This window comes from Danaus plexippus, chromosome 27 (genome assembly GCF_018135715.1).
Source record: "Danaus plexippus chromosome 27, MEX_DaPlex, whole genome shotgun sequence".
Taxonomy (NCBI): Eukaryota; Metazoa; Arthropoda; class Insecta; order Lepidoptera; family Nymphalidae; genus Danaus; species Danaus plexippus.
This window is the reverse complement of record NC_083555.1, coordinates 453,978-476,549: the sequence shown is the minus strand read 5'-3', so window position 1 is coordinate 476,549 and position 22,572 is coordinate 453,978. Positions and strand designations below refer to the sequence as shown.

Genomic DNA, 22,572 nt, shown 5'->3' with positions numbered 1-22,572 from the left:
CTTTTTGAAAGGATGAAAATAAAACTTTCTTATGTGGTCGCCATGATATGTCTAATAAATTTCTAAGAGACTATATTAAGATATGTTTTTAATGAAGGCCCTAATTCATCATAAATTAAGACATATATTATGAAATAGATATTCCATAGTTTAAATCTTACTAACGTTAAAATTTCTTTATGAAAATTAATTTTCTTGAATCACATTTTAAATAATTGTCAATAATTTTATCCTTAAATACTTCCATAATGATTATATATCAAATATGCTTTCTCTGCATTCAAATGCATGCATGTATGCAACTGACGCACATGTAAAGTTATATGCGTACGACCCAGTTACGGAGCTGGTGACGTTAAGGATTTGTTGAATATGGGGAAATCGTTTTGGCCGTCCTTGGAATGTTTTTATTATAAAGAAGCCTTTGCTATATAGAAAAAAATTTGAATATTATTGACCATAAAATTGTTGGGACTGTCCATTTATTTTCTTGCTATTCCCCTTTTTTGATTCCACTAAAATGTTTAGTGGCTGTCGTCCCCACATTTCAAATAAAACCAAACCAATCAAGAAGAAAGACTTTTATGCGAGGTTATACTTTTTGTAATTATTTAATTTAAACACGATTGTTATCTTTCGATATAGTTATAAGCGAGTTATTTATATTACAAGTGTTAATTAGGTTTAACAAAGACAAAGTAATTGTGACACAAAATATATAAATAAAAATGTATTAGTCAATACTTTTTATTTTTATATAATTTATTAAAATCATATTTTATTCCAACAGCAGAAAATCCCCGTGAACGTCACAAAAGGTCAAAACCAAAAATTTTTTTACTCTAACAATAAGAGATAAATTAGTATTAATAATAATAATCAAAAAAATCGTTAAACCGACTTTGATATGACATCATTTTCACGTAACTCGCTTTTTGTGCGCTCGTCCGCGGTATTTTTTCTTAGTTTTCAAGTTGTTTTTTTTTATCTGAGTTTCGAGTTACAGCAAAAAGTAAAAGATGTCACTATCAAGGTTGGCAAAATGATCGCCCGCGACTTTGCTCGTCATTTTTTCTTCAAGGTCGTTTCGATGAAGATTATCTTAATTTAATGTAATCCAGAAGCTCATAGGCGGAATTACACATGAGGGTACAGTAAAGGCTTTACAATAGTTTGGTAGATAAATTTAAAACGCAGGTTTCTCTTATATACAACTTGATTAGTTACATTATAATAAAGAAATAAAACTATTAGGTATAAGTCGTTAATTTAGGCCGGTGAAATTTCTCATTTTACTGATCAAAAAGAGACAGATGTATTATGATAATTCCAAATTTATCTGTGACGATATAACCACAGTATCCAATAAACCTAACCAAGCGCGTAATTGTGGTCTTAAATATAACATAAATTAACACATCAGAAGTTATTTTCCACTTCTTGATTAAGAAGATGTGTAATCAAGAACTAACAAAAACATTTCGCGTATTAATAATTAAAACGAACATAATGTATGTATATATATATTATTCAAACAAACAAACAAAATACACACCGAGAAGGTCGATCTGACCACTTTTGGGGCATTACGTCATATTACAAAAGATATTTTTAACTTTTTTTCCTCACTTTTTTTGCGAGAAATGAATTAACGCTCGGAAGAAATGCGAATCGTGATGGATTTTTTTTTACCTGTTAACAAATACAATTATAGTAATTTCACCTTTATACGGATCGTGTAAGGGTTATTATCCTGTATTAGAATTTGAAAATAAAATAACGTTTTCACTGCTTGAGATCATAAATGTAGTAAGTGAAAATGATTGCGGGTTCCGTAGACGAGAAATATTTTTAAGGGTTTTTTATTTTTTTAAATGTAATCACTTGTAAGAAAAAAGAAACAATGCCTTAATTGTTATTTAACAATTATATTGGCGCGCGAGGCATGTGATCGAATATGCCCTAAAATGCCTTACATCATCATGAAACTAAGCTGCTACTCACACACTGCCGGGCAATATTGAGTGTGAAGCACACCGTAAGGAAACTGGCTTTTAATTCATGTTCCGTTTGATAGCTACGATGACATAGACATACACACAAATACTGAAGTTAATCACTATTTTTTAAATCACGAGAATATCAAACAGGGAAACTCCATATTCGAACCATTGTAGATGATAAGGAGACAACATCTTATCTGCTGACTCACATGTGACTGAATTCATAATCACGCTTTAAGGTTCCTGCGGACATTATTCGCATTCGTCTTTATGTTACTGTTTGATAAAACAAATATATTTTTCACTTATATTTATTTGTTATATTTGTAGTATAACAAGAAACGGGAAGTATGAATGCGCTGTGATACTATTTAATAAAGATCGATTACGTAGCTTGTATTTGTACACGAAAGTAAATAGAAAAATATCGATTAGAAATACTACTAATTACTATAAATATTTTCAATAATAATATAATGGTTTTGAAATGAACTAAAGTTCAAAAAATCTTTTTCTCATAAACAATAAATGGTACATTGAATATCTGATGTTTGTCAAAAACTTAACGTATTTAAACAGCCGTCCGCCCTATATATCTATAGAAAATGTATTCATTCATTTTTCGTAAGGACATTTATTTGAATAATATAAAAATTCCATCAAAAGGATCCCTAACACTTTTTAACCGACAACTTTCATCTCAGTGTCCTTCGAATCTCACCTGCTATGTTTTTTTGGGCTTTTTTTTCGCCCGCCATTTTGTTTAACGATGACTCACACTTGTAAAAAATGAGCAACTGTCAATACTTTATCGTTTCAAATCTCGATATTAATTAACGCTATATAAATCACGCGGATTGGAGTGCAATTGCATGTACAGATTACATGAGGACATGAATTTTAAGAGGATTTATTATAACCTGACTACTTATAATATAAACATATTTAAAAATCTTGGGTTATGATCAAATTTATGCATTATTTTGTACAGTTTTACCTTATGATGATGAGATAATATAAATTTAAGATTGTATATAAATTTGTTATATTTTTGATATATCTTCGTGTTTCATTTATAAAAAAAGTTCTTAAAATTGTCAAAAGCTCATGAGACAGCTCATTCTAAGCGTCTACATACAGCTTGATCCACATTAACTTATCTAAATGGACATATTATTAGTGTTCAAATTAATCGTGGTTTAAAATCGCTTAAGAAAAATTAAACTCGTTTTTGATTATACGCTTTAATGAAGATCACTCAAAAAAAAATTGTATGAAATATATACTGTCACACACACACACACACACATGTATATATATATATATATATATATATATATATTAGATTATGCAATAACTTTAGTCTCACTTGCGAGTATGATGAATTTCATTCAAGAAATTTTACTATATACCTTTGTTTCTTCCACAAATCTTTAAACTTATGTAACATTAAATTAAATCTTAATTCACTATATAAGCGTACCACACTGATTCTTATAAAGATTTAAATTACACAGTCTTGTTTTACTCTTACCTGATTTAGGAATAGGGCGCAGTAATCTTTTTAATTGTATAGCAACTACCTAGTGATGTAACCATATCCTGCAGGATTTACGTATAGATATCGATAAATAATAAAAATAACAATATACTACATGAAATGCAGATGAATTTGTGTGTAGTTAAATATCTTTATTTTTATCGAGAATTTTACGTTATCGAATTAAACCATCATGTAGTATGCTAGACTTCTGGGAAATGATACCTTATTTTAATGAGATGACAGTTACTTATAGGTTTAGTTTGGTTTTACAATAGGAAGATTTAAGATACATCTATGTAAGTTTATTATTATTTTTATATAAGTATCACATACATGCTTTGTGGTAAAATAATTGTTGGCCAAAAAACATAAACAAATAAATAGTAGGGGAAAAAAGTTATAAACTATCGATATACCGAATAATGTTGCCCTAACCCTAAAGATTATTATAATGCTCACGTAATTGCTAGGTTTGTTTTTCACTCCCATGGCCCATTCTAGATCCCATTACTCAAATTATCGCAACAATGTAACCGATTCGTGATACAAAAACGACTTTAACAACATAGCATTAAAATCCAATGTAATAATTTATGATAGAGACATAAATAACACGGACGCGAAGATACTTTTTTTTTTGTTTTATGGCCCTCGATTTTATTGATTACTTTCATAAAAAATGTACTGGTCGTTTTTTTTCTTGGACGTTCGCGAACGTTGTCGGTAAATCGATTTTAATTGTGCTTTTTGTAATGTATAGGCTTAGTTTTTGAAATGGTGCCATGTATTACACAAAAATAACTTACACATTTAGGTCTCTATCGAGATCGTACCTATTCATTTTAATGGAGAAATTTGGGTGTAAGCGAGTCACTGAAAAATGCTAAACCAGTTATGATAAAATTTTATATGCACCTTCAACGTTATAATAGTGCAAGGATTAGAAAAAAGAGGTAGGAAATATGAGAGTGAAGTAGAGAGACAAATCATAGGTTATTAAAAAATTCTCCTTCTGAGTATTTATTGTGGTAGAACAGGATTACTGTATTCAAGAATCTTTGGAAATTAAAAAGGTTTTTATCATACATTACTCATCTAAATATTTCTAACCTATATATAAAATAAATATGATATATTTGAAACTACTTATCAAATTGACAATTTCACTATGAGCCATTTAAAGACAAACTTCATTCACTCTTATCCTTTACCATTCCTAATACTATAATAAATTACTATACTATACTATACTAGTATAATTGTTACATCCAACGCAAGCTGTTGTATGGCACTTAAAGTTTTGCCAAAACCGGTAGGGCCCGACTTACTCATCGCATGCGATCGTAAGATAAAAAAAAACAACGTATGTAATATTTTATTTAACGAATAACTTAATAACAAACAAAATAACAAAAATACCAACTTTGACAACAACTCTTATAATGTATATACGTACATATTATAATCATTATTCTTATTAAAATGTACAATAACATGGGTACTAGCGGTGTGAATACGTCTTTGGTAACCCTTCGCGAATAAAAAATAACATACGATTGTAATTTCATTAAATGAAATAATAAAATGAAGTTAATTTTTTTTAAACCTTTGACTTCATTAACACTTATATATTTGCGAGGCTTCTCTTGTTATATATAAGTTACGATACCTATAGGTATGTACCTACTATAAAATTTATTTTAAATATATCGGTTGGTAACAAACCATTACTCTCAAGTTTCAGCTTTGTTATAAGTTAACGGTAATTAATCGTATTATATATAATGTACACTGATAAATATAATATTATGAATATCTTTATATATTTGTCTAAATTAATGAAATCTTTTAGGCTTAAAACTTTAATTAATAAAGCAACAATCAATCAAAATCAATGCTAGGATGTCTTGAAATGTGAAGTTTACAGCCAGTAGACCATCGAGATGATCCAACGTTGAGCGAGGGTCTCTTCGTAATGATCAGATTAGTTTTAATTTATAAAAAAAAGAGTAAACATATTTCCCGTCGACTAACTTCCTCAATCAACGTTGGAAGTAAGGACGATAATCAATGATTTCATTGACATTATCTAAACGTGCTCAAAGTCCGCTAACTGAAACAAAAATTAAATTAAAAGCGACTATTTTTTTTATATATTTATATAGAACAAGAAACATCACACACAAAATATATTATCATAATTTGACTTCAGATTAGACGTTTGCGTGTCGTAAATAAATCGGACGTGTCCCTTCACAGAGCGACAACTTTTTTCAAACAGGAAGAGTGACAATTGTGACGTTCGTTTCTCGGAAGCTGACATTCCGCTATGAATGGCCACTGGAGATACCATGGTTTTAATGTTTTGTAGGAAAAAAAATGTTATATACAAAAAAAAAATGTTTGTTTCATATAATCTAAATAACATGATAGCTTGATGGATCGGTGTATTTTATATCTGTCTGATTTAAGTAAATAAATTAATTTTATGTTAATATTTTTCTTCTTTAGACGTAACTAATATAAGACCAACGACAATTAGTTCTTGCTTAAAACATTACATTTCAGGATTCGATAGTTATATGAAATCGCTTTTGGGTTCTTACCCAAAAGCGATTTAACTCTCGTTTATTTTATGTTACACTCTCTTTTACGTTTACACTCTCATGTATTTAAAGTTATCTATAACTTTAGGATCACATTTGTATTTCCATATCAGCGATAACAACGCGGAAGTCGATAATAAATACGTAACTGAAATAAAAAGCAGTATTTTTGGAAAATAGCTAATAAGAAACGCACATCTCTGTTTATAAAAATCCATCTAACTCGCTGTGGCTAAATTTGTGACACATCAAATATTACTTTACCTTTTATATCCCATAGACCCATCAGGTCCTAAAATATAGAATATTTTTTTAGTTTAAACATCTGAAAACTTCGTTAATTCCTTACATTACCTTGAGATAAATTTCCATTGCTTTTTATATATATATTTTTTTTGTACGTCTAGACTTCAAACGACTAAACCTTGACTAAAGTTAAATAGCTGTGAAAGGTAATCTAGACTTAATTATACTTTAAATAGCCATAACATCAATATGGCAGAGTATTATCTGAAAAACTAATTAATTAGTTATCATACCGCGACATAGTATATATATATTTCTATGATTATCTAATAAAGAATTCAGCAGTTAATTTTCAAGATCTTAATCAGAAATAAGACGAGATGTAAATACAAGTCAAAGATTCATCAGAAATAAATTGTAAACAAAAATAACTATTTCAAGCACGAGATCAAAGTCCACGATAGGGACGTACAAACGTTATCTATATGTGTTAGATTTACACCAACCGACGGACAGACGGACAAGTCTCTATACTATGTCTATAATGTCATTGTTTGGTTATCTTTGTAAAGATTATCAGCGTGCTGCCTCTCGGGGAGACTGAGTTGATAACGAAGCCACGTGTGAGAAACTGGACAGTACAGAGAAAGGACGTCGAAATCTCAAACTAATAGCATCCCTCGTAAAAGAAATTAAACAGATACTTAAGATAAATTTTAAATTATATAATCCAACTAAATAATTACAAATATAATTGAATTTATTATAATAATATAAAAAGTCATAAGTAATTTGTTTATTGTATATAATATTTTTTTTTATATTCCGAAACGCCTACCAGTTATGTAGTTGACATTAAACAGTGTCCCGCGAAATATTCAAGTGTGCAGTCCCTACCGGAAACACGTGTAGTATCGTAAGATACTATGACGCAACAAAAAGATATCTATCAGAAGATGATGGATTTTTTTGTTATATGTGTTTAAACGGAACTTAATAAGTGGTTAGAAGAAATATTTAGCGTTTAGTAATAATAATACCAATAGCCGAGTTACATATTATGTGCTAACATACAATGAACATTATTTAATATCTACAAAACGTGATGATCACAAGTGTGATAATCACGTTTGATACCATTTATCATTTGTGTGCCGTTATTTTTCCTATCTTTATTTATCTTTTATTTGACTAGTTTTATACTTAAGCTTCGCTCGTGTAAGTTGAATTATTTCCTTTATTCTATAGCTTTAAAATTGGTATCGGATGATGTCACTTTAAACTGATCATTTCTAAGTTGTTTATTGGATATTGTATTAAATACGTGGCCTAATAATTTTAAGTTTATTTCAAATTTAATGAATAACGTTTAAACCCATGGATAAAAATATCCACACGTAAGTTCAAAAAAGCAATAAACGTAGGTTAAATACTTTTTAATGTTTTATACATAACAAGGAATACAGTAACTTAACAGTAAATAAACAGCACTTATAATAAAATAGGTAATATAAAACAATCACTTTAACTAAAAATTCTAGATGAATCATTCAAGGATTGCATTTTAAAATTATCGTTCCATTAAATGCAAGGAAAAATACGATGTTTTTTTATCAAATTAAATTATACCCTAAATGTTTCTAGTTAGAGTTAATATTCAGTTGTTAATTGATCTGTCGTCTGGACGTCTGTTAGCGTTGTATGTCACGTGTAGGAAAAAAAATGTCTCTTCCCATTATCATTGTTAACGTCATTTTGAAATAAATTTTTATGAGTTTTTTTGGTAAAATAAATTTAAGTTACTACTTCTAAATATTACATTTTCTTCCTATATTAAATATTGTTAATGGAATTTAAGTAACATCGTTGATATTTTGAAATTTTCAGTACACTTAGAGCTCTTTGAAATCACACTAGACGAGACCCTTCTTTGTAGTATTATTTTTATGACAAAGAATACTTGAATACCTACAATTCTCGAGGTGGGACTGGATATCACTACATGTAAATGCCAAGGACTCTCAGAAGAATTATCTTTCTCCTGAAATATTCTCTGAGGTTACATAATGTCTTTCAATTATTTAGTTTTCTGCAAAGCAAACAATCTTATTTCCCCCCAATGTTAGTAATGTTCTTAGATGACGATAATTAACCACCTGATGGGCTATCCGGTCATTATTTTAACACAAACCCTTCCTCACAACCGCCTGTATTCTAAACAAAAATTTAATCGGAACATAACAATAAAATAAAAATATTATCATTAAACAAACAATTATATGGACAGGCTGAAAAAAAATATATACAAGCATATAAATTTATCAAAAAAACTGCAACATTAAATTGAAATAAGCAGAGCAGATACAATTAAAGGGATAGCAAAGCTATTCAATAGAAGTTTAAATAGACTCCTTGTTGTCAGGTGGAATGGAAACGTGCCCGTATCTAGGGCTGGTTTGTACTATCGTAAGTCATCCCATATTTTTTGTTTTAACAGGTAACCCGTCCCACTTCGAGGAATCCTGGAAGGTTGGGATTGCGTTATGATTCGAGTAAAATTTTTTATAATCTTCACTTATGTTAACTTTAAAATAACATTCCTTATTACTAAGAATTCAGAAAATTCTTTCAAACTGAAAATGTTACGTAAAAAGGTTTTTATTGCTGGATCAATATATTTATATATTCTGTGGTTTTTCTTAATGTGTGTGTATATCTTGTTACACATACAGTGTTTAGCTTGCAATGACTTTTTTTTGTAACCCACGCGTCCTTGACCGCGTGTTATACAATCCGTATAATACGTTAAACTAGTTACGGCTCACTGTTTTACCTTAAAAATAAATATATTCATAAACCCATAAAAACAAATATGATAAATATATATGAGGATAAAAAAGAATAAGTTTGCTATAAAAATTTATATATATATATATGAAATTTCCGATCAATTACTACTATTATTTTGTTTATTTCGTAGAAATAATTCACAATAATTTTAAACGACTCATTTACGTAATGATATTATGCGCTACCTCTGAAATGTTATCTAAGTGTAGTAATATTTGGTTGTAAAATTATTGTCACGTCTAGTAATAACGTGATCAGGAATAAATCCATATGAAAATAGTTACAGAAGATATTACGTGATCTATATGATAATTTAAATAATCGTATGGTGAGATTAAATTACAATAAACTTAATGTTTATATAGAGGACAGTAGCGTCCCTGTTAGATCGTTCATACATTCTAAACGAACTCGTTTCTCAGCAATATCATGTAAATTTTATAATAAAAGTATTTTAAGAAATAGTTTAGTCCAAGTTTATTTTGATGATTACTTATTGATGTGAGATAAATCATTATTTTCCTTAAATCAGTGTTGTGTCTTACCACCATGAGATTTGAGGAGCGTTAGATTATAATTTAGTATATTTTCAAAAGGCGTACGTGACTTAACCTCCGTAGACCAATTAGCTCTCTACACCATAATCGACATATTAGCTCGGCATTTAACAAGGGTCCACGCAAGCTATGAGCTCCAACGAGGAAGTACTGAAGGAAAAATCCACTTATTTGATCTAGAATAGAATTGAAATAAAATTTAGAACTTCTATTTAATTTGGCAGTTCATGTCTTGTGTGATAATTTAATTTAAAAATACGTCATATTTTAAATAACTATCAATTGGAATTCGTCTCTTTTATTTATTATTTATATACAGAGTTACATATAACGAAAACACTGTTTTTTGAACATTGAATAAACTTACCACAATAATATACATAATTTTTCTTCTATAGCTATAGATTTTAGTTTTACAACTAAAGCACTGCCTAGTACTACATCATGTTACAGCATTTTAGTCTCATGTTCTTGACAAGACTAGATTGAGTTCTTCATAACAAAATTGTTCCCAAACTGACAGATGTCTGCTTTATTGCGTAACAATTAAAACCGCACATACAAATGTTTTTTTTTTAATTCATGATATAATTTAAATTTTAAGAAATATGTTTAATAATGTTCAACTGGCACCTCACCTTCCACAAGATCGTAATCCTAAAATGGGTTCACAAACAACTCGATGAAATACAAAAATTTTGGCAAACAAAATCCGAGTCTTAAATCAATCTCTCTATAAGTAATTTCTATTAATATTAACCAGATCTTTCAACAGCGCTCTCGTATATTGTGGTTTAATGTTGATAGTATTAAATAATGTTGTTAACATACTAACATCCACGTGTCTAAATGTTTACAAGAAAACGAGATTCATTGATGGTTTACAATATTTTAATACCCAAGAAACTATATAGGACTCCACGACTGTCTTTCACAATATATATATGTATAAATGAAATTTATATACATAGTGAGAAGCTATTTATTGAGTTATATTAAAAATACCATAGCAACTTAGGATTTTAACCACTAAATGCCGTGTAACTCAAAGAAGCCCAGCAATACTCTGTGGCTTCGAGAAAAACTTCTTCAAATATATTTTGTACTCAAACGACTGGATGTTTAAAACATATTTATTTGTTCACAATAAATACATAATTATAATTTAAAAAAAACTTAAACCGTGTTATGACAGAATTAAGTCATTTGTTGTTTAAGTTTCTACTGTATTATATTTAGACGCATCATTCTCGGACCAAGAGACTTTGTATCCTTACTACAGGTTCGTTGAACTACACACGGAGCGTTTGCAGTTTTTTATTCATATATTCCTACATGATAGAATCAACGTAGTATTAATAAGAAAAAACTGGAAAAGCTACGTATGTGGTTTGATGAACTTGTGGTAACGCTACTGTATTCTTAGTTTCAAACGAAGTCACTTAGTATTGACTCTGCTATAAAAGGCAATTTTTTGAATGTTTAGGTAGAAATTGAAACATCATAACGTTGGCAACCTCGCAGTACTGAAAACTTCTGTGAATGAAACGTATTTTTCACTTTGAATAGTTGTGTGGCTTCCTCACAAAACAAAAGACGTAGAAGCAACCCTTTATTTTTCATAACCATAATTTATTTTCACATAACTTAAACTTAATAATATTAAGGATTAATTTTTATTTATATATATATTTAACTTTTTAATAAAAAATTTACTTTTACTTACCTCTCAATGCATCTCAGCATACGTGTTTGTATTTTATATTTAGATTGCAGTTTCAAATTCAGCACACATTAGCGTTATTTTCGTTACAAATAGATAGTTTTATAATAAATAATTGTGACGTATCAATGATATCAGAACGAATGCTGTAATAACAATCATAAAGTAAAATAACTTACTGAAACACAAGAAAGGACGTTGGTTTAACATCGGGAGCTGTAAAAAGTTTAATTTTTAAATTAAGTCTAGTCTCCCCATTACTAAAACAGATATATTCAGTCTGATCAAACAATACATTAAAACATTAGGAGGCATATTCTAAGAAGGCAAATGACTTAGGAATTAACTTTTTCATACATTTTTTGTTCTATGAAATTCAATCAAACTCACTTTCACGCGTGACTGAAACACGTGATGTTCTGTCGTTTGAATTTCATCCAAATAAACGATTATTTGATTTAAATTTACTGTTGTTGCTACAGTCATTAAAATTAATTAAATAAATACAATAAATCTAAGTACTAAAAGAGAGACGGTAGTTGAAAATTATTCAAGATCATTTTTATCCGAAATCGACAATTCATTCTTTTTTTATCACACCGACTATAATGTTCAGTATTACATTTACCGCACGTGCTCAAGGGAACAAAAGAGCAAACATATATTATGATAAGGATTGTTGCAAATAGTCCCCGGAAGAATGATCCATATCTTACGCGTCCTCTTTAAAAATTATCGCGACCCATTTACAAGTTTAAGTTGCATATACGAGTTATAATGTTCCATTCTGATAAACGCACTTATCTCTTAGCTGGAGGCAAGAGAGACTCCTCTGGTCAGAAACTTACTTAAAGGTTTCATTCTCTTATTACTATTTTCCTTTGCGATGCAGAGAGTTGAGAAGCAAGATTTTTTGATAAATTGCTTTAAACTTCGACCCAAGAGACGAAATTTACGATAGAGTTACTTGCCAATATAATTCTGCCTAATGAGATCTAAGACTCGCGAGTATTCATTTAAATGAAACTAATATTTTTGGATTACTATGCGTTTTTTTATTATGACCGTGATCACTGTTGCTGTTTACTTACCGAAGCGTCGGGAGTATGTATTTATTAAAACTAATAAAATAACTCGTAGTTAACTGTAAACATTAGTTCCATTTAAATTCCTCTGCCTCCAATGACTGCCAACCATTAATGAGTTAGGTTCACAAGAAAATTGCCATTTTCACTTTATTTTCTTGTTTTTACTAAATTGATTCTCCTCTAGATTGCCTTGTGGAGCTAGATTGTTACTTAATAACTATAGTTATATTATCTACACGGTCCTTGTAAATATTTATAAAAGGAATTGTCGATCAATTTGTATGTCAGATCTTTATACATAATCTACGTGTCGCGGGTCATAAAATAATTTTTAAAAGTAATAAAAGTCTAAGAAAATATTTTTTTCGTATCGGATGATAGCTTGATATAATTTAAAAAATTAAGTGTTTAACAAACTGCGCGCCGATGTGACAAAAACAGAGAGCCTGGAGACTTCACTAAACATATTCCTTTTACTACGACTTTCTGGAAAACACAAAATCTTAATTCCAGATATACCAAAAGAAATATATAAATATTTACAACTTTGATGGAGTCAAATGCTTTGGAAACAAATCTATTTCTAGAAACAGGACTTTTATTTTTGAACAGAATTTTTTGTGGAAATTTAAAGAAAAAACGAGTTTCCGGAGTGAATTTAGTTGAAAAAAATTGATATACAACACGTAATTGTAAGTGACAAGACTGTGAGGGAATGAATGGTCAGACATATTGTAATCGGGTCTCAATCGTATTGTAATTAATTCTGTGTGCAACGGAAGTCTCATGAATAAGATTTACTGGTCAAATAACCATGTAGCCAGCAGTCTATACTGGAAATATATAGCTCCGTATAAAAAAATACGACTAAATATTAGCTATTAATAAAACTAATATAACCCTATAATATTGATAACAATACAGAATCAGTGAAGTCTTTTTAATGTCTAAAAACGAAAAATAGGATTGCCCGATGAACACCTTGTATACGAGAACTAATTCTACAATTACATCAATAAAAATATGTTAATTGAACATACTATATATATATATATATATATTATTTTCCTATCATTATAATAAGTACATATTGTAATGGCTACCTTTTCTCACGTTTATTTTTCACACCTTGCAATAAATTATTTGCACCCCTAAGTACCCCTCATAAAAATGCGCTTGCGCATCTTTCGCTTGACCCGAATTTATTTCAATGTGTTTATGCTAATTTAGCTTCTAGACTATTTTTCTTTTATACCTCTTCACCTATGTCTGCGTTGTCAGTATACCTTTAATAAAATAATTGTATTATGATATTTTTGTACAAATTAAACTGTGTCATTATTGTTCACTTACGTTAACCTTAAAATCATTATTTTTGACAAAAATATTGTTCATTTGTATATCGTTAAACCACACTATTTGTGTCAAATGTAACATGTTTGTCTGATACTTTTATATCTAAAATATTCACATCTACCGCCATCTGTTGTGACATGTGTGAACTATATTTAGGAATTTAAAAAAAAAGACCTCTTTATGAGAGCGCTATGTTTTAGCATTAATTAATTTTATCTTAAATTGTTTTCTTAATTATATCTAAATATTATTTTAGGTAATTGGATGTTTATTTTTGAATTATTCATCAGTTTTGAGATTTCAATGATATCTTTATATTTGGAGCGTTTTTTTGTAACGTCTAGGAGGAAAATAGTCGATAAGAAAGTTTCGGCGAAAGGTGGAACGTGCGGGCTTACACGTACCGACACACGTACTCAATTCCTTATACCAACGACAGCAGTTTTACATTTTAATGTATGTAAAGCTCTGGATTAAATTGGGAACGGATTTTGCATTGTCTCGATATATATATTTTTATTTTAGTGCTTGCAAATCTTTAAATTGATATATTATATTATTTTTATAAAACCTAACAGAAATAATTGTTAAGGAATAAAAGAATACAGCATATTTTCATGTAAAAATTATAAAGTTTTTTAATCAGGTTGTAATAAAATTGGGATCGAATACACCAAAGGTGTGAGAGAAAATTTAACTTTTAAGAAAATAAAATTCTACTTGACATATTAATAATGTGTAATATAGCTGATATAAGCCGTGTTATATGTTGGTTGCTAAATGCGTGCCTTTTTTTAATTCATCAGTCTTCTACCACCCGCTATATAAGACTGTGAACACATCAACTCCATTTAGTCCCGAACTATATTCAGTTGTGTACGCGCCTAGTTTCAAAAAGTTCCTTTTCGATCTTATATATTTTTTGATTGTGTTGGTGCCACGTGACAGTATTGTGATTTTTTTTAATTTGGAGGTATTTTTTTCTTATTTTGTACGTAATTTTATATATTTTTGTATATAATGATCTTCTCGGCATAATATTAATATTATTGAGACTCAAATAGTTCGTTCTAAATACTTTAACTACGAGGATGATGCAAGAAACGTACATTTTACAATCTATGCTTTTACTATTCTGATAAAAGATAAGATTTTTACTTTGTATTTATTTAATGGTTATTAGAAAGTTACAACGGATTGTAACAAATAGAAATAACTTTATTCATTTATAATTAAAGTGAACTGGTTTATTTTTCTCCTTATTTTAAATATGAAATTTAGAATAAGCAACGTCAGTTTTATATTTCTTTATATTTAAAGAGATTTTTTTTTTAATTTTTTTAATCAAAAATTAAATAAATATAAGTAAAATGCACTGAAAAATGTTCATAATTAAAATGTTCAATAAACCTCCTATCTAATTTGTAGATAACTGTTTCTATAGAAAAAATTATATATATAAAAACATATTTTTAACTATGGTTCAGTCAATAAGCTGAAAAAAATCATTACGATACTGCAGTGTTTAAAATTAAAAATATTACGAACATTGTGTCTATAAAAAAAATTAACGAAGTTATTTTTATATTTCTATTTTTATAGTTAGCGAGTAATAGTTAATAAATATATTTTTTAATAAATACATATATATGTTGTTTCAGATATAACCAAGAATCTCATCTAGTACAAATGTTCGTCATAGTAGTGGTGCTACTGTTAGCGGGCGGCAACGCAGCCAGCGTCCATAGACAAGTGAAGCAAATGACTGAAAACCACATAGATAGCGGTTAGTTCCTAGAACCGATAATCAATTCAAGATTTAGTTAGATCTTAGCATTTAGAAACAACACATCTGTCACTGGATATATTAAAATTTCTCCTTGTTTCTAATATAAGTATTTACTCAAATATAATTCATTTTCTTACGATATTATAACATACTACAGCTAAAATCTATTATACGATGATATTTTATCTATTTTTAGTACGAAAACCGCCAACAAAGAGTTTTATAACTCTATCGCGACGCCCGCCGGCTGTAATCCCACACGAACCCGGCGCTGCTCTAGAGTTGACGTGCGAGGCGGTCGCCGCACCCGCGCCATCTATACATTGGTTCAAGAACGACGCTCCAGTTTATGAAGTACGCCATCTGTGATTTAACAAAGAAAACAACAATTTTATTGACAGCGCCATCTGCTAGCCATTAGATTGAACAGTGTCAACTCAATGTAATAAGATTTATAATTTACGGCCTCTATAGTTGAAAAGGATAAACTTACACAAACTAATATTTAAGAAATCAATTGTACAGTTTTAATTTAGTTTTATCTTTGTTACAGTATGATAAAGGCTCCAATGAAATAATAGAAGCGAACCCCACATCGTTGGCACGTATTTCATCCACGCTGCTGGTGGCCCGTACTGACGCACCAGCCAAATATTCATGTTTAGCTGTGTCGGGTCAGCACACAGCGCATGCTAACACTATTGTTTATAGTACTGGTGAGATATTACATATATTATCATTATCACAATTCACAGGATATTATTTTAGGTATTTCGAGGAAATTTTTTATTGTAATAATTCAGATATTCAAAAATGAACCATTAATTACATCAAAACAGGCTTCAAATAAGAATAAAACGATTGTATATAATAGAAATCATAAAAAAAATATGTAAATAGTTGATTTTTTACATGAGACATTTTAATCTAACAGCTAACAAACGATAAACTAATCGAACAATTCCTGATTTTCACCAAAAGATGGCAGTGTGGACAATTCGGAGCGAGCCAAGCTTGTGCCATTGGCCCCTAAAATTGTCGTCTCATACAAAGTATATGTCGACACGATAGGAAGTAATATAGTGCTGCCATGTGAGGTCAAAGGTCATCCTCGGCCAGCGGTAACCTGGAGGGATAACAATGGCACTATTGTTAAGAAAAGCGCGAGAATGCAGGTTGGATTTTTTAAAGCTCTTAACTTATGATATAGTTCAAACCAAATGTAGTGTCAAAAGTTGAAATAAAATTTTTTGAAGATTTTTTTTGCCAGTAAGCAGATTTTTACAAGTCGAACAAAATTATGTGATTACTAAATCTATATTAAATTCTCGCTCAGGTGCTGCGTTCCGGAGCATTGCGCCTGCGCAACGTTGCTTGGAGCGATCTTGGCGCGTGGCGTTGTGGTGCCAGCAATGCCTTCGGAGGAGCTGGCGCTGAAACCTTCCTTTATCCGGCTCGGGTTAGTTGATACATATAATAGAAATCAAACAGACTATATTTATACACTGAAAAATTAATCTACCCCAGCATGGTTCTATACTGCAAGTTCCTAAATACTATGCTACAAAAACTAACTACCTACACATTGTAATATAATATTCATAATGCAATCATAAAAATTTAATACAATTTTCGTCATTTATATATCCGGAATTGTCAAAACATAATAATCATATATTTCCTGGTTGACATTTTCATTAAATATTCTTATATTTTCAGCCAAACGACACCGATGGTTAGACGTCCACTAGCAAAGCAAGTTCCTGTGCAAGATATTATTAGAGCGCTTCACACGAGGCGCGGTGCGCTGCGTTTTTATACTTAATATTATTATTTTAATGTATTCATGAACTTCTAAGTATTCCTTGATTTTTATAATTGAATTCGTTATAAATTTCTTAACCGCCTTCTGTATACTAGTTTATTTTCCAGTATTTTCTTTTGTTAATGTATTTATATATTATTAAATGTATCAAAGGAGACGTTTATTCCGATATCTTCATCGTATGTTTGATATTATGCGATTATTCGGCTGGACCGATTATTCGTTAGTAAATTGTTTACTTAAAACAACAGTATACGTACAAATATGAAGTTTCTCACATATTACATAGCTACATCTTGCCATATAAAAAAATCCGTTCAATAAAAAAAAAAAAAAATTGAGTATAATATTAAATGTTTTATCCGCATAAACCTTTCAGTTTTGTATATTTTATATGTCATTACTATAAATGTGATCATTAAGTATACTGTGATTATATAGATTATGAAAATAAAGAAAATGTGAACACAGTCCGTAGATAATTTATTTTTACCTAAAAAATAACTCTCTCAAAGCATAATATCTGCCACTAGAGAATTTCGAAGCTATTTACAGTATTTAGCTCGGAAACATTGCTTTAGTTCTCATGCTGTTAATTAGAGGCTGAGCGATTAGTAAATTGAATGAAAATATTAAGATAATTACGTTATTTCTATTGTCAGATCCGTTTTATTTTAATATGAAATAATCACATTTTAAAACACATGAATTTATTTTATAATTTAAAATTTTATCATTTCACTATAAATGTTGCATTTAAATCAAATAAGTGAACAATGCGGAAGTAAAAACTAAAGTATGTTGAAATATTTTTAAAAAAATCGTAAAATTTTACTTTAAATGGATGGAAAAATAATACAAAAATTATTAAATACGTTAATATAGATAGTTTATACTGTCTTTATACTGTTTTACTAATTGTAAGTATTTAAGGTACGAGTTAATAATATTACGAAAATATTGTCATTAATACAGAGAGCTTTAATCAGTTAAGTAAAATTCAGAAATGACATTTCATCATGTGAGAAGTTTCATAAATCACAGAAGATAAAGAAATGGACAGAAAGGTTCAAAATGATTTTGATGATGTCTCTATGGACATAGGTATGAACCTTATATTTCTATAATGATATCGAATATACATTTAAATAAAACTTATATTTTCGGATAACTACGCGTTTTTTTTTTATTTTAAACTACATACTCCCGCCGCGCCGTTTCGGTGACTTTGCAGCAACCGTGATCACGGGTGGACGAGATGAAAATGTGTGTGATTTGCTCTTGTTATTTACTTTGCCATCACAGTTTCAAAAATATTTTAAACGCTATAGCGTTTATAAACATTCAACAATCGGGTTGTTTAATAACTCAGAACTCAGCAGCGGCTTAGTAACACGAACATGAATAGGAGTGATTTAAAACAACACAACATAAAATGAATGACGTTGAATTCATATTAAAAAACCGTTACCATACAGATGAAGGGTCCGCAAAAAACGCCCCAGGGTCATCTATGAAGCTCTCTATCTAGCTATGTGAAACTAATTGAAAGGGAAAGGATGATTTTGACGGACGCGAAACATTAGACGAAATATCACTATCAAAGTGAAGACCTTCGGGTGATGAGAGCAGGTTTCGTAACCGTGATACAGTTTCGTAGCACCTTATGAGCTCATCGCAAATATAATACAATAATTATCCCTATTATATATGTAGTGCATTCTTTGGGCAATTTTAACAAAAATCTATCTATCTACCTTCATATAATACTATAGGCGTGTTCATATTTATGGTCATCGTAAATTTACACTCACTATTAATATAAGGAAGTTAGACAAGAACTTACTAATATAGTGTAATAAAAATATTTAATTTCATAAAAAAAAACTCACAGAATGAAAAAAAAAAAAATTGCAAATGTAAAGGAATGAAAAAAAAAATGCTTCAGTCAAATAGAGTGCAAATATCATTGAAATTAAAAAGCGACTTAACCTGAAATCTGTTTGATGCAATTCATAAAACATAAATTTAAAGTAAAGGTTACATTTATACAGTTTTAATATACACAGTTGTGAAGTAAGCTTCTGTTTAATGACCGCTTCATTAATAACTTTTCGGACATAATAGATTTTTTCATATATGTCACGCGAAATTTAATATATAAATATATATATTTAAGTTATATAATATATAAAAATAATTGATTTGGGAATTGTTCTATGAAAGTCGGTTAAAAAGTTGACAAACATGTAAATATTTATTTAAATTTCATCGCCGGCCAGTAATCACGGTTGCTATAAAGTATTCAAAATAGTGGGTAAAATTAATTTAAGTATTATATATATATATATATATATATATATATATATTATTAATTACGCAGTAAGCTCGTAAGCCATAGTTTTTTAAAACACACGTACAAAGACAGAAATATTCCGAAAAAATAAATAAATAAAAAAAAATATATATAGGGTCTTAGAAATAGTTTAATAAGAAAAAAAAATCCAATTCAATTAAAATGAATTTAATTAAACATAGATTATGACGCTGCGATGAACTCGTGATCAGCTTAATTTGATTTCACGTAAGTAGTCATATAATTAGCTCAACCTTCGTGATCTTGTTTTGCGTCATAAATCAAAAGCTCATCACGTCAGGCCGTTACTTGCTTAACAGATTTGAACTATAACCCACGTATCAAGTAACCAGGTAATCGTCTCACAGATACGAAATCAATTACGTATAATTACATAATATCATATTATATTGAACTAGTTTTTGCCGGCGACTTCATCCGCGTTGATTTTATGATAACGAACAGAGGAAAATGTAAAAAATGTGTTAGAACAATAGTTATTGTAGCAAGCGTCAAAAAAATCGGTGACATATGTCACGTGTCTACTTACACAATATAGCTGTTAAGAAGTACACAGAAAGGGATAGTTCATTTCTTTTCCTCATGTCTTATTCATATAACTGTAAACCTTATCAAAATCTGTTCACTACTTTTTATTTCAAAGATCAACAAACATCCATACATACATCCTCATAATCTTAAGCATTTTTAATCTTATTTGGATGTTAAAATTGATTTTCCCATTTAGCAAAATTATTATCGACAAATCATTTTCAGTAATTGAAATAAAATCATCAAGGAGGTCGCAAATTAATATAAATATCTTATTAAGAATCCGTACAAAAAAGTTGTAATTAAAAAATAGTTAAGGTTTTCGGGTTATTAAAGTTAATATATATACATATAACTTGACATTTATTTTATGAACACGATGTGCCGTAATTTCGTACGATTCATTGGCTATAAATGATTCGGTTGTGAAACATGAAATGTCGTAAGTAATTTAATGTGGAGTTATGCGTTGTTTCGGTGAGCTTTAACTAGCTTGCCATAACTATTTACAATGTTATATACATAAAGATAATACATAAAGTAATCCAATTACGCCCCTTTATATTCTCATTTCATTTTATCGGATAAGTCGACAGTGAATACATAACTTTATCCCAATTCTATTAAATAATAGATAAGAAAACAAAGTAATTAAAAAAAAAATGTAAGAATGAATTGTATTTAAGTTTTAAGGTTAATAAATGTATGATATTTTTTTTAACTCTTATTTGTTATTATCATCGGATTTTTCCGTTGTCTTCTTTAGACGAAAAAAATATTAGGCGTGAAAAATCATTAAATAATTTGAACAGCTTAGTGATATTTTACTTTCAGTTTATCGGTCGATAAGACCTCTGTGTATTGCCTTAAAAATTGAATAGATTTAATCAATGACTAAATAAATGGTAATGATCATACCGGGTTCAACTTATAATATTTCTATACAAGTAACAAATAACAAACAATGCTTTAACATGGCCATTTGATTAAATCGTTTCATTCTCCGCTTTGTAAAGTCCCAAGTTCGTTCCTGATCGTGATACGGTTTTGAATATAAAATGTAACACATTGTATTGAGGCCGAGCTATCATTAGTGACTTGGATTTGGGCATAAGACCATCTCTGGCTCGTGAGCTTGGAAAATTACCAGCTTCACATATTTTGGGCCTCGGTTCATGTGACAAGTTGGACGGTTGCTTAATAAAAGGTTAAATTACGTTTAAAATAAACGTAGAACGAAAATTTATTAAGATATTTAATTATACATAAAGGTAATTTAAATAACAGGGCAGATGTTTTATCCAAACATAAAATAATATAGAATTAAATTATAAAAAAGCCGTGAGTTCAAGATTATGAATATATGTAAAAAAATGGTTGTATGTAATAATCAAAGAAACGCTAACTCTCATGTCTTGGACCAATCCGATCAATTAATCGATGGTTCAGAGCTAGCAGACAACTCACGATCTTAAATTAGGCAACTCACTAGAGAAATGCGATATGCAAGGATACGAATTACTGATACACGACTTATAATACATTTTAGTTCTTACAAATCTAGATCTTATGAAGCCTTCGATGTGAATAATCTTTTATGCAATAGAGAATGCAGCTCATAATATATGCTAGAAATCAATCTGGATTTTCATCTCCTATCTCCCTTCTGTAATAAAATATGTAAACTTAAACTTTCTGATATTTTCAATATAAGGGGATAAACTTCTTCTTCTTACTGGTAATTTATTCCAGTATCAGCCAGGGTCTGCCTTCCTGCTCGAACTCCTCCACTTTGCACGGTCTTTGGCAAGGGGATAAGGGGATAAACTAAAGATAAATATTTTAGTGGAATAAAAATCAATTAGATTTAAAATCTAAATGAATTAGCTTACATAGGTAGATACTTGTTCTTGATCTAGTGGCTGTATCATTAGAGATAAAACTTTAAAGAAGATATTATTTCGAAATTTATGAGCTTGTATATTACGTTACAATGTCATAGTTATTGAATTTTTTTAACTGTGAATTTTCCTACAAATGATTATTAATAATAGTTGTTGTTAAAAAGACAATTATTT

General features: G+C 29.4%; 1 protein-coding gene across 3 annotated transcripts in view; it reads left to right on the top strand.

The window, feature by feature from the left end:
* Positions 1–18,056, top strand: part of LOC116775762 (neural/ectodermal development factor IMP-L2-like) — a 33,627-nt gene extending 15,571 nt beyond the window's left edge. The window contains exons 1-7 of one of the 3 annotated variants that reach the window (XM_032668745.2): positions 14,792–14,945; positions 15,634–15,758; positions 15,958–16,115; positions 16,315–16,477; positions 16,743–16,936; positions 17,098–17,220; positions 17,481–18,056. In XM_032668745.2, coding sequence (XP_032524636.1) covers positions 15,662–15,758; positions 15,958–16,115; positions 16,315–16,477; positions 16,743–16,936; positions 17,098–17,220; positions 17,481–17,501 — 756 coding nt within the window. In that variant the 5' untranslated portion in view covers positions 14,792–14,945; positions 15,634–15,661 and the 3' untranslated portion in view covers positions 17,502–18,056. Of the gene's footprint in view, positions 1–14,791; positions 14,964–15,633; positions 15,759–15,957; positions 16,116–16,314; positions 16,478–16,742; positions 16,937–17,097; positions 17,221–17,480 lie in introns of those variants that run through there. The other 2 variants (XM_061525155.1, XM_032668744.2) reach the window with 2 other exon arrangements.
* Positions 18,057–22,572: the final 4,516 nt, after the last annotated feature.